This window comes from Antennarius striatus, chromosome 4 (assembly GCF_040054535.1).
Source record: "Antennarius striatus isolate MH-2024 chromosome 4, ASM4005453v1, whole genome shotgun sequence".
NCBI lineage: Eukaryota > Metazoa > Chordata > Actinopteri > Lophiiformes > Antennariidae > Antennarius > Antennarius striatus.
Genome location: NC_090779.1, coordinates 8,069,838 through 8,083,981, shown reverse-complemented (window position 1 = coordinate 8,083,981; position 14,144 = coordinate 8,069,838). Strand labels below are relative to the sequence as shown.

The following is a 14,144-nucleotide window of genomic DNA, read 5'->3' as shown; positions in this document are numbered from 1 at the left end:
CCTCTTGGTTACTGCTGACTCTTATGTTGCGTGAATTATTTTCACATTCATATTAGTTAAACCGCGGGTTGATGTAATTACAATAATAAATGTTGATAATACGCGCTCACGTTTAAATTTTACAATTATACATAAATACTGCGAATAGAAATGTTTAAAATGACTTTAATAATTTATTTACCATGAATGAAGTCATAACTTAATACAAATGTATAATGGGTGGCTTATTTGCTTATTTTAGGGGTTGTAGATGTCAGCAATATTTTCTTTAAATGTTATCTTCTTCACCCTAACTTGGAAATCTGGACACCTTTTTTCATGATGCTTCACACACATGCAAGTTGAGTCAAATCAGTTCAGACTAAGGAATATTAAAATCACTTCAGAAAATCAACCATTAATCAAATTAGTCATTTAATCCCCTGAATTCACATAAATATCCAACTGACATTAATGTAGTTATTATTAGAACACTACACTTCAGTCATAAAAAGCAGTGCAAAGGCTTTTACTCTTAACTCTGACAAATTCAAAATGTCGACTACAACACACTTTTGAAATGACTAATCTTAGATTTTAAAGACATTGTAAGAGGCGACAAGTTCCCTCTTTTATTCAATAATATAAAACATTATAATGCAAAACATTGGGGTCAGATTTACAAAAGAAACTATCAGCAGTAATAACAATCATGGCTGTGTATTTTAAAGTATAACACAACACTAACACACGTGGTGCTGTGTATGCAAAGCAGCTTAAATTAAGATAAGACTTGTTTACAGAAAACACTCACATACACCTCACAAATATCACTATTCACCTGTTCAACTGAAAGCTGTCCCATACATTCTTAAAATAGAATCATCTCATGAAAGATGTGATTGGTAAAATCAGTTCCTGTACACTCCATTAGCTGGTCTTCAAAGTTCATGTCATTCATGGGAATCCCGTTAGCTGGCTTTTAACATTGGACTGTAAAAATATAAGTGTGAAGACTACATCTGAACTCTTCAGCGAGATGATTTAAAGTGGACACAACACTGTGACAGTCTGGACACTTTGATCCACAAGGCAGCACTGGGTTCACGTCCTCAGGGGTAAACGTGAACAAATCAAGTGTCTGAATGTCGTCACGCTTCGAATGAACTGCGAGAAATGCAGACAAGGATTGATTAGTTGCATCATTCATAATAATAAACACATCCACTATATGTGTGTATATAAGTCTATATCTGTTACAATCGTGTAATAATTTACAAAAAACAAACACAAAAGTCAACATTCCAGCTTTTAGTACCCAGTGAAATATTTCATACCAAAAAATGCGTATTATCTGAGTCACCTGAGTTCCTCTTTTAGTCTCTTGAGTTTGTCATGGAGTCTGTCGTTCTTGACCTGCATTGGAGCACTGGGTACAAACCAGGCTGTGATAAACTTACATATGACGACAACATGCTGCAAACAAAGAGGAGAGTGTTAGGAATGTAAACCTTCTTCTCTGGGCTTTGGCTACTGGCCAAAGGTGACTATAAACACATCACACACCGTCATCACAGCAGAAACTAAAGGCTGCTCGGTGTACTCTGTGCTGCAGCTATTTATTTATGGCTGTAGCGACTGGTCAGCACCTGTGCAGCACACTTGTGGTATAACATTTATATTCAAATCTGAGACACCTTAGTTTTATATGTACATATAATTTGAAACAGTCATGTCGCCATACAGGGTGCATGTTCCTTTGGTAGGAAACATGGAACCCTTCCTTTTCTTTTTAAGCTCTCACACCTACAGTGGTGGAAAAATCTACTAGAGGATAAATAAAAGGGGGAATTGTTCCAAACTTTCAGTAAAGACTAGACTTTTCCTTTTTCTTCTTTTCAATTTTCTCTGTCCGTTTCTCTGTCTTTAACATTGAAACAAACAATGATGGGGCCTGGATATCGCCGTGGTGATATCCAGGCCCACACATCTTCACTCCCATGGTGGCTGTGGAGTCAATTCCACTCACAGCTCTTTATCGCATTTGTTTGAGTCTCATTGACTTACCTGACTATATCTGCAATACTTCCATTAAAAAGAACTGAACCCCTTTACAGGTAAGACCCACAGGTTACGGAATCAACTTACAACAAAGGATAAACTAAGGCTTACCTCAAACAGGATGACAAATGCAAAGCGCACAGCTAGTATTAGCCAGAACTGTGGTGTTAAACTGTAGTCCTCATTGCTCCTATAATCTTTATAGCTGTAAAGGAAAGCAGGTATTAGCATCAGTGGTAAACAGTGTACTGTAAATCCCCTGCATTTTGTTTTGTACTCAAGTTACATGTCTTTAATATCTTTTGAACCCACATGTCAGAGTTGTGCAGGCGACAAGTCGGGTGAACGGAGAACCAACCTGCAGTGAGTGACGTTCAAGCCGCCAGCAGTGACCATCTGACTGGGTATAAACTCATTGAGGATGGACTGGTCACCCATTCGCGCGATGGAAAGGGTGTTGTTGATGTAGCCAACCATGCAGCTGCAAAAGCAGAAGAATTTATTTAACAGTGAGCTGCACATAAAAAAAGAGAACAAAAATTTTATCGATTAATTCTCACTCAATATCTGTCGCTGTGCCGTTTGCACATGGACCATAGCGGTAATGGTACACCAGTCTAGGAATAAAGTCTGATGATACACCAATGACCAGACCGTTTGCAATGACAGCCAAGACACCAATAACTTCCAACACGTCAGTCCAAACGCCTGAAGATAGAAATGTTGATATAAAGAGAATTCTCCTCAGAGTACAAACAGGAAAATAAAAGCTCAGAAATTGTGTCAACGGTCCAGTGGAACCTCACCAATATCGTTAGTTTTCTTGGGAACCAGTCTGCGCTCCAGGGTGACCATTTTAATAGCATCCAAGCGTATCTCAATCACGTTATTGATGAGGGCGAGCAGAGGAGCGAGAGGAAATGCTGCCACGAATATGGTGGTGAAGCTGAACTGGATGACTAAGAAAGGAACAAATAAAAATATGATTTGCAAAAAAAAAAACCCATTCAGTGTTAGTCTTCTGTGTTATATTGTTGTTGTTAAGTCATCAGTGGAGTGCGTACCCATCTCTAAAAACTCCTTGAACAAGCTGAAGGAGTCAACGTCATTAAGACGGTAATTCCTGTCCCAGTTTCGAAGTTTGCAGTTATCACACAGCTCAGCTCCATTTTTGTACTCTAATTCGTCTTTTAGGTAGCAGTGGGCACATTTCCTCTGGAGCTTCTGCGTCCCTCTTCTCTTTAGCCAACGGGAGAGCCAGCTGAAGCAAAAAGAGACGGAGACCCAGCTCATTAAAGTGGACTGTACAGTACAGGCGTTCATCATCACAGGTCTGATCCAAACTCACGGGCCAGTGAACTCAAAGACATTGCTGATGGTTTGCTTGAGCACCATTATGATGGCCATTTGGATGAACAGGTCAGTGAGGCAGCCACTGGGATGGCACTGTGGACGGAGCAGGAGTTGTTTGGAATGCATTGGAGATGTAATGTTTAAACGTAGAATAAAGAACAAAATGGACATGCAGGAATTCTAAACTGAATAGATAATCACACTACTCACCTCCTCCAGCCTCCACTTCCCCGCAATCCGGACATAACCACCAGGATGCCCATTTATCCTGCAGTGTTTTACAATGAAGCATTAATAGTGGGCAGTCAAATTTGAACAGCAGCTGTTAATAAGCAAAGTTCATAAGTTCTGTTCATTTAGACACCAAGTCCTCCATTTTAAAATGATGGAGTGATATGATAGAAACAATGTTAACCAACAGAGTCTTACCTGCCAAGAAAAAAGGCAACGTAGAAGAGGGAGGAAAAGTATGTGAAGAACTGGAAGGTGAACATCTTGACTGTAAAACTCTTCTCTGTGGCAGCAAATGATCTCGTTTTTTCTGGTAAAGACATGTCAGAGTTCATGCAGGTCACTATTTGGTCAGTAGATGGCACAATCTCACAAACCAGAGGCAAACTGTAATAAAACACATCAACAGACTTCTATTTAAAGTTTATTTATCTGAATAATTGTATATTGGGGCAGACAATTGAAATAAGTCTATGAGCATTCCTGTTGAGTGTAGTCATAATTTTTATTGTCAACTTTTGGCTGATCTCATCTTCCTGAGAAACCAGGGAGCTACACCAGGAAATTCCTAGATGCTAATTATACCCTCATGATGGTGGCTTCCTAACAGGGTGTGACAGTTTTACTTCCCTCATGTCAGTATTCTGCCTCTCAATGGACACTTCAAGCAGAAAGAGGAATCATTAATGCCTGTAATGTCACTGATTACATCTTGAAAAGTCAGAATGTGTGTTGTGAACAGATCTAATGAGTCCATAGCAGAAGTCAAACATGTACACAAACCACAGGCTCCTATTAAATGATGTTGCGTTGAAAGGACAGTAATGACTTTACTCAAAAGTGTAACTGTGGCGTTCAGAAGACAATGGCTGCTGTTTGTCACTGTTACGGTGGTAGGAACTTAATTTAACCTTTCATTGTGGAGATTTAACGTGTTGTTTACTATAATTTGATCAATGTTTCGTGCTCCTTAAATATATATTACGTGCCTTTATTGTTCAATTAAAGCATTTAAACAATTTCCACTAAGACTCATGTTCCTTCAGTTTGCCTTCAGAGAAAATCAGGTGACCTGAAATTGATGCACTTTCACAACTGCCCCTTGTTTCCATAATTTCTCTATGTTCTGGAGAGATATTCTTCACACATGATACTTCCTTCATGATTTTCTTTACATAATGTGCACTTTCTTATGTCTCAGTGAACTCTGAGCAATCAAACTTGCAGTAGAATGACTTTATGATATCAGAGGCTGGATTCGGGCCACAGTGCATGGCCTGTAGTTTGCAGCAGATACCCTTCAACAGCTGTTCTCCGTCTGTTATCACTTCGACTGACCTGCTTTGTGCTCTGCATCATTTTCCAGCATGAAGACAACGATAAACCTATTATTGACTCTTCAAATAACTTCTCCTTCATCAGTCTTTGATGAAACTTAAACTCGTCATATAGCAAAGAAAAACATGAAATATCAATGAAAATATGAAATCCTACAGGTGTGCTTCATCGTAGGAAGAAAAAGTTGGAGAGAGGTTCTGAATTGCATATTTGAGAAAAAAGTTTTGTTTCTTAATATAAAAAACAGATTTTTTTTCAAATGCCTAAGATTCTGATAATGTCAAAATGTTGTCAAATAAGTCTCTTCTTTTCAAATATTGATGTTTATGAGTTATCATTTAACACTTATCCCGCTTTCAGAAAGAACTCAGATTCAGCTTTCAAGGTGAAGTTAATTCTGCCTGGAGTGGGATATCAAAGTATCTTTTCTATAAAAAAATAAATAAATGACAACATATGAAGTAAACAAACCTATTCCACAGAGCTTCATGGCGACTATCCTGTTGATCTGCAGAAGGAATGACAGGGTCAGAGTCACAGAACACATCACAAAGGATATTCCTGTCAGGAATCAGAGGTGCACGTTTAGAGAGCCGTGTACCCGCGTCATGACAGTGATGATGAAATAATGGAGGACGGCCCCCAGCATCATCGCTCCAGTGTTTGAGTGGTTACTCAGGAACTCCCACGATCCCTCGGCCAAGAGAACGGCTGCAATCACCCTGAACACCACCAGAGCATGTGTCAGGCCGATGATCACCAGTATCTGTGGAAACAAATGATCACTTGTTTGCACACTAAAAAACATTCTAACGTCTACTGCTGTACATGTCTGAAAATGTAACCCTTAACAACGTCAATATGTTGAATTCTAAAGATGGACCAGCGCTTTAGATGTTACACATGAAGTCTATGATACCAACCATAGCTGTGACACAGATCAAGACCAGGGTGCTGCGCAGGTAGGAGTGTTTATATTCTTTGGGTTCGCAGGTGGGATCGTTCACAATCTCCAAAATCAGTTCCTCCTGCAAACAGAAAAAAATACAGCCGCAAAACCCAACGATCACTCATTATGACTACAATGTCATTCTAAAAAATGTACAATAAATAAAAGTGATTTTACCTCCTCCTCGCACCAATCAGACACTTTCCATTCGCATACATAGGAGGCTCGATGTCTCTTCCAAAATGCCAAGAACAATGTTGCTGCAAAGATTTATCACGCGTCCATGAAGTCAACGTGAGCAAATTCAACAACGAGAGGTTTTTTGAACATATATCACATCTGGTTTTAACAAGTTTTGACAACGTTGGCATTTGAGAGCAATTTTGAACAAATACATTTTGTCTGTAGAAAGGTATAAGGACCAGTCATGAATTCTACTGTTCAAAACTACTGTACTTAGACTTACAAGTAGAACTTAGACTTACTGAGTTTCAGTTCACATCATAAGTTTTGGCTCTTGTTTTTTTTCAGGAGAAAATTCTAAATGATCATGCATTACGCTTTTATTTTCATACTGATTTCATGAAGGGACTTCCAATAAGTTTCCCATTTCTCCTGCAGTGTCAGTTCTGCATTCTGTCCTCCATCCTTCCTTCCTCTTTCTTTATCACAGGGCTCCCTCACACAAATCTTTTTTTGGGTTCAAGGAAGCACTTTTTCATTTTACAGTTGCAGCGTAAGTATTTAACTAACTTTCATCAGTTAAGGGAAGGAAATATTATTTTAATGAATCACCACTTGCCACCTACCATCTGATAAGGAGCTATACACATTTAAAAATCCACAATAACACCATTGGTTGATCAAGTAAATGAAAAACCTTGCCGACATTCTTATAGATCACTGCTCTACCACTCTCATGGACAAAAGGCCCGGGATGATTAAGATACGAGTAGCCAGGATGACTAGGTTCCATAATCCAACTCCTTCTGGCAGCGCATGTCTCAGTGATCATAAAAATAACCAAGTATTTGGATGAAATAAATGTATGTCCACACAAATCGTCCTGTTTAGCCAAAAATGTTTGGGCGAAGTCAATCATATTCTATTAAATGTACCTTTTCAATTTGTTTTAAAATTCATTTTCAAAAAGGCTAAATGTGCAGGATGTAGAACCATGGTAACAATAAGAGAGATCTGAATAAAAATAAACATATTTATTTCTATGTCACAAGAATAATTATATAATTTAGACACAGAACTCACCCCAGACTGCCATGAACATAGCAAAAAAAACTGTGCCATTATTATCGAACAGCTGGCTCACCTGTACACAGAAAATAAATAAATGAATAAACAGACAAACAAACAAAAAACAAAGAAATGTTTGGCAGTTTGGCACAAAGCAATCTATGGTTAACACACTGATGTACCTTGGCATACGTGCAGGTGTCGGACAAATGCCACACTTTGCATCTCTTGTCACAAAGTGGACACATGATTATCTCGGCCTCACACACCTCCTTTCTACAACACAATAATGACTTCATTTACTGGAGTGTAAGCACTCTGTTATGACAAAGATACTGCAGAGTCATGAAGAATCTTACATGAGGGGGGAGCTGTTGAAGAAGGCAAGGCCATAAAGGAAGACTATGACCCCAATGAGAGCAGGTGGGATGAGCAGATATGTGTACCAGCCCAGCCACAGATAGTACAAGGCCACCTTCTCACCAAAGTAGTTCCTGATATGAGAAAACAAGAGTTCAAAAAGACACACAGGTGAACAGGACAAGAAACGTCAGGTTGTAAAGTAGAAAATAATGCACCATGATGAGACAGAAGTCATCTGAATATTATAACAGACACATCATTAGACTCTGTATCCTCCTTTCCTTTGGATCTCTGCTGTGGAGAAGACTCCAGTTCACCATCTATAAATCACTTCCCAACAATAAACTCCAAATCTAAACACTAAAAGATAAAACTACATATTGTAGTTGACATTCTGTATGTACAATTTAAAAGGTAATGTCTGTGAGAAGTGCTCCAGAAACATGACCAGGCTTCAGATGAATTAAAATCATTGTAAAATTCAACGGTTCAAATTTTGCATATCATGAATAATTCATGGACAGAGACTGGTGAAGCTAGAATTCAGTTTGCAAAATATGCTCCACACAAAGTCACTGCCCTTTCACTTGCCTTCGATAACACATTTCCATGGAAACAAAAAGTAAAATATGTAAAATAAAATAAAATTTGCATATACTTTCTGTATATACTATATACTTTCTTTACATACAGTTCATGTATATTAATGTCTCACCATCACTTTTGAGAGACACTAATATATTTAATTGTGTGTTACATACTGTATACTGTAGAAAACATCTATACAACAGTCATATTGTTAAAGTAACACATAGAAACACCTTATGTTCATATGTTAATACAGTTTCATACCAATTTTTAATGTGGCTGTAATTTTTTGACACTTAGAATTACAGTTACACTACAAACATGGAGTGATTTTGCCCAGGGTATTTCTTTACTATGTATTATCAATAAACTTAACAACAAAGGTTTGCTTTGTGGATCTAATCCCAATCGCTCTTCTGCGCCAGCGCCACAGACTGTTGATCATTTTACAAAAAGAGTTCAAACAATGCCTGGACCACATATGTGGGCCTCATTTGATTGCTGTTGTCCTTTTAATAGTGAAACCTACTTCACAGTAGGACGATACAGCTAGCGGTAGTGCTGCATTAATTGTAAAGAGCGGAGAAATGAATAGGCTGTTGAGTGTGGTTCAAACCTGACAGCAGTTATGGGTTGCCCTTGGAGACAGGCTGTCCATCGTGCCCAGCTCTCCTTCAGCTCTCGCTGCTTCTTTTTCTGAAAGCAGAAGCACAGAAATCAAAGGAAATCTCCCCCATGAAGATCTTCCTACATAACGGTTACCATGGCACATGGTGAAGCTCTGCAGAAGCTTAAAAATGCAAAAATTCAATCACACAGCAATTTCAACTCCTCTTACAACTGATGTGTATTTGCATTTGAATTGCCACTGAATACCAGTGTGTAAAGTAAACACAAACATAAACCCATGCTCATATGCACACATACAGCATGTTCAGTATGTTCACACACATGCCCACTTACTCCCAGCAGCAGTGACTCACTGCATAATATGAGTCAAACGGTGTCTCTGTAAACAACTAGTTTTCTGGCAGCCATTTATCGTTCTGTGAGTCCACTACCAACTTTCACTTCATAATTTCAGGAGTTCTTAGAATGGCAAAACATTTTGGCAGCCATTGAAAAATCAGATCTGCATATTTGAAGCAGGAGGATCTTTATTCATAAAATCATCAAGACCCACTTTGATTGTTTAGTTCTGGTAACAACACAAAAAAAATCAAGTCAAATATAGTGAAAATTCTGCAAGGTGGAGCAGATCTTGATAAATAAAGGCTTATACCAATTTTTACCTCATGCAAGCAGAACCTTGCTTCAAAAACCTTCATCCTCATAAGATCCCTCAAACTCTCTGTAGGACAACAGAAAAACGGGGAGGGTGACAACACAGATTAGGCATCAATCTGAGGAGTAGATTCCAGATTATAAATGCTTCAGGTCTTTCTCACCTCCTGTACAGATGGGTGTGTGATTCAAGATGAAGTGGACGATTCTTATTCTGAAACCAGAACAGTGAAGAATCAGTCGTTGAGCCCAAGTTCAGCAGGAAACAGGAAAACTTACAGCATCCCATCCTTACAAACACACAACAGGGATTCCCTCCCAGCTACATGTGCAAGCTCAACTGTGAGTGTCCTAAACATCTATGAGGGCTTCTACCTGGTGCTGAGTGGTACGACGTTCTGATCTGAGCTCCAGTTGCAAGCATCTGACACTTTTAGCAGATACCTGTACTTTTCAAAAATCTCTTTCGGCGCTTGAATCCCATAGAAGATGAGATGATCATCTCTAATCTCCTAACACAACAAGGACAGATGAGGCAAATGAGTAAATCTCAATTTTATCAACACATGTGAGTAAAGATAAACCTGTCATCGATCTCTCACCGTAACTTTGATGTTCTTTTTTTTCAACTCTTCAATGTATGCGATTTGCTTCTTGAAAGCCTCTCTCTCCTGGTTTTCGACTGTTTTGGCTACCAGGACGTAGTCGTATGACAGTGGCGTGTGCTGTGTGACAAAGCGTTACATCCAAATCAGACTGGGAGATTCATAGAGTAATATTAACATGTGATTTAAATTTGATATTACAGACGCAATAAATTCTTACCACTGGAGGAAGTGATGCTGGGTCACTGCCGTTCTCTCTCACCACTCCCATTAATTCCAGTAATTCAATACTGGGCTATACAACAAAATATTGATGGATAATGTTAGTCACGCAGACACAACTCTGCTATAGGAACACTTTTGCTGCTTCTGGGGATGTAAAACGGTCAAGCGTTTATGAATGGGTGCTTTTAAGATGGAATCTACACATATATGTGTATTCAGGTGTTATTGTTATTATTAAGTGTTATTGGCAATAGATGACCCATGTCCAATAGCCACAGGATGGAGGAGCACACATCAGCTGCTTGGATTAATATGATAAGCATCTATCATCGTTTGTGGATGTGGAGGAACAAACTCACATCACTAAGGGAAAGCTAGGAGTCTTTCAGAGCTCTGGGGGCGTTCCATGAATTTTTTTTTGGAGACAAAATGTTGGTAATGATCAGTGAACCACATGACCTGCGCGGAGGCGCAGAAATAAAAAAAACAAGCCCTTTTTTTCTACATTTTTCTATTATCTAGTGATGTCATACTTGCATGCTGATTTTGTTTTTGTATTATATTGACTTACTCATTAATGGTGATTACGTTGTCCATTTGTTTGTTAACATGATAGATTTACTTCACAAATAGGAGACAAGACTATGAGAAAACCATACATTTGGCCTTTAAGGGGACAGAAACCTGAGTGATGTTTTACTATGAGGACAATCTGGTTTCCTCCATCTGCTGATTCAAGAGCGAGATCAACAGAAGGATGATGATGTCCTAAAGAATCCTGTCTAACTATGACGTGGGGGGTGTGTCCGTGAATGGCAGTGTGTTGTGGTGATCCTGACTAACCCTGGACAACTGTCAGAGAGAGGAGGCTTAATCTAGCCTGAGTAAGAGCATTGGACCTGCTCCCCCCCATCACACAGGTTACACCAGGTGTACACAGTGTGAACATGACACTAGTGGGAGTACATTCATCCCGTGTTAAATGTCATTAAAGCCTAACCAGCACCAGGCCTGTGTGTTCTTCTGTCAGGGTGGGTCTTGTAAACCTGGAGCCATTCATCTGACAACAGGAGGTTTGGCAGGAATGACAGCAGCAGTCAACACACCGGAGCTGACCAAAGATCGCCTCCATTACGCATCCATACCAGCTTTGTATTAACATGTATCGATCGGGACACCTACCTGCCTCTTGTGGACGGGCATGACAGGCAGGTCCTGAAAACAGATGTGGCTCCACAGATTTAAAAAAAAAAAAAAAAAAAAAAAGCCTCACTCGCATCCAAAATCTCAGCCGCTCCAGTCGGACCAGAGGAATGACATGAGCGCTCTAGCGGACTTCCGCACTTCCTCCAGGAACAAACGTCTTTTTGTGTCACTAGCAAAGGAATGTCAGAAGCGACTCAACCTGTTGCTGGCGGCTCATTTTACTTTGACACCTCCACGTCTCTTTCTGCGTTCAGCCCGCGATGGCTTCATCAGGCGCACACTGTGCGCGCTTCACCTGCGGCCGCAGACGCTCACAGACTGGTTGGATGTGGCTTGTCAGGTGCAATCATGAAATGGCATAATTCTATTGCCTCCTCCTCACTGGTGGACATGTATTAATACCTCGATTCTACCACCAGATGGAAGCAAACGCAGTGACTTGCTCGGCCTGTTCCGCATTGACTTCATCCCGCAGGAGGAGACGCTGTGCGCAGGGGCGTCCATACGCAGAACGCGCTCCAGGGGCCAAGGGCCCCCCATCCTCACGACTGTAACCCACGATTTTGATCGGTCTGTTGCATGTATAATGTGTGGGCTACAGCGTCTCTGTGACTAGCCTGTGATTAATGTAGCTCAATACTTAAAGTGGGATTTGGTTAATGAGTGTTCTAAATACATGTTAGTAAACAAAAAAAGTTTGAATTAAGCCCTAAAGGACTAATTAAATTATTCAATGAAATGCCCCCCCCCCAATTCCCTGTCACATCTTCAGCTGTTCTATTAATTTAAAAAAACCCACAACCTTATATTCACTGGTAATAGAAACTCAGGGCACGTCCTGGCCTCACAACCTCTGGGTGATCTTGTGATCTTGTGTGGTTACAAGATGTGTGTGTGTGTGTGTGTGTGTGTGTGTGTGTGTGTGTGTGTGTGTGTGTGTGTGTGTGTGTGTGTGTGTGTGTGTGTGTGTGTGTGTGTGTGTGTGTGTGTGTGTGTGTGTGTGTGTGTATCATCCAAGCAACTGTCAGGTGACCCCAACCTTCCCGGGTGGGAGCCTACAGCTCGTAGATGAAACCAAAATTACTGGATATCAATTTGGACTGTAATTATAGTTCGACGACCTGGAACCCCCCCCCCCCCCCCCCACACACACACACACACACACAAACACAATATCTACCACTCCCGAACAGACATGAGGAAGCCTCTTGAATGAGAGATAAAACATCTTTAAGCTTTTCCTACAAGTCAACTTGATTTATATGATTATTTAATATACAGATTATATGAAGAAAGATAGATAGATAGATAGATAGATAGATAGATAGATAGATAGATAGATAGATAGATAGATAGATAGATAGATAGATAGATAGATAGATAGATAGATAGATAGATAGATAGATAGATAGATAGATAGATAGATAGATAGATAGATAGATAGATAGATAGATAGATAGATAGATAGATAAACCCAGAGACAAAACTAAGCAGATAAACAATTTATATCTAAACAAGAAAACTACAAAAAAAAACCCAGCAGAAGCAGAAAAAGCTGATTATACAGCAAACTGAAGGCCACCTGGTGGGCAAGACGTATCCATCACAACATCATTAGACATGTACCCAGGACTCCCACAGTGTGCCTTCGCCCTTCCCCACCCCTCCGTTCATCCACTGGGCACTGGCCTCGCTGACCTTTCCGCATCCCCCCCCTCTCTTCCTGAGACATTCACTGTACCTCCTGATGGTAAAGGCCACATAGGAGGACCCCAGTCTCTTCATGGAGGAGCCACCGCCTGCACATGGAGGAGCCACCGCCTGCCCACCCCTTTCTCTCTGCCGGGAGAAGGGGGTGTGCAGGCGGTGGCTGGTGTTCCCCACGATCGATCTGGAGTTGGTCATCCTTCTTTCCAGACATGTGTCCACAGAGTCCAGGTTCTGACCCATCACAGAACAAGTCCTCCGGATGAGTTTGCCCAGGCACTCAGTGTCGCTTTCCTGGTACCTCCACATCCTACTTACATCATATGAAGGAATAAGACACATGAGATAAGTCCAAAAAATTACTCCTCTGTAGATTTAATACTATTCATTTTTCTTTTTTTGGGCACAAAATTTCAAACACATTTCTTTTATTGCAGTTTTTCATTTTGCTGTCTTGAACATACAGTATAAATTAAATAAGAAGAAAATCTTAATCTGGGCAGCATGGTGGCACAGTGGGTAGCGCTGTTACCGCACAGCAGGATAGTTCCGGGTTTGCGTCCCGCTCTTTGCGGAGTTTGCATGGTTCTCCCCATGTCTGTGTGGGTTCTCTCTGGGTTCTCCAGCTTCCTCCCACCTCCAAAAAAATGTGCTTCAGGTTATTTGGTCAGTCCCAAATTGCCCGTAGGCGTTGGTGTGTGTGTGTGTGTGTGTGTGTGTGTGTGTGTGTGTGTGTGTGTGTGTGTGTGTGCTTGGTTGTCTGTGTCTCTGTGTGGCTCCACGGTGCACTGGCATCCCTAATACAGCTGGGATAGGGTCCAGCTCCCCACGACCCATGCAAGCGGATGAAGCAGTCAGTGAAAATGAAAGGAAATTCTCATAATTTTGATTTTTCCAGGCTACTCTCAATGTTATAGTAACATTCAGAGTAAGCTGAATGTTTCTGTGCTTTTTTTAGGTGGAAAAAGCACAGAAAAATGATGCGCATTTTGCTTATATCTGAT

The 14,144-nt window shown here is 40.4% G+C and overlaps 1 protein-coding gene across 1 annotated transcript; it reads right to left on the bottom strand.

The window, feature by feature from the left end:
* Positions 1-225: 225 nt before the first annotated feature.
* LOC137594082 (anoctamin-9) lies at positions 226-13,217 on the bottom strand. Its single transcript, XM_068313326.1, has 24 exons — positions 13,175-13,217; positions 10,223-10,297; positions 10,000-10,122; positions 9,773-9,909; positions 9,562-9,611; positions 9,406-9,464; positions 8,730-8,809; positions 7,522-7,656; positions 7,345-7,438; positions 7,178-7,238; positions 6,089-6,171; positions 5,886-5,990; positions 5,564-5,728; positions 5,434-5,470; positions 3,823-3,934; positions 3,604-3,661; positions 3,389-3,486; positions 3,105-3,301; positions 2,847-2,999; positions 2,601-2,748; positions 2,399-2,521; positions 2,152-2,245; positions 1,343-1,455; positions 226-1,146 (listed from the first exon to the last, which is right to left on the bottom strand). Exons 2-24 carry the CDS (start codon positions 10,271-10,273, stop codon positions 1,131-1,133), a joined length of 2,292 nt encoding a protein of 763 aa, XP_068169427.1. The 5' UTR covers positions 10,274-10,297; positions 13,175-13,217; the 3' UTR covers positions 226-1,130.
* Positions 13,218-14,144: the final 927 nt, after the last annotated feature.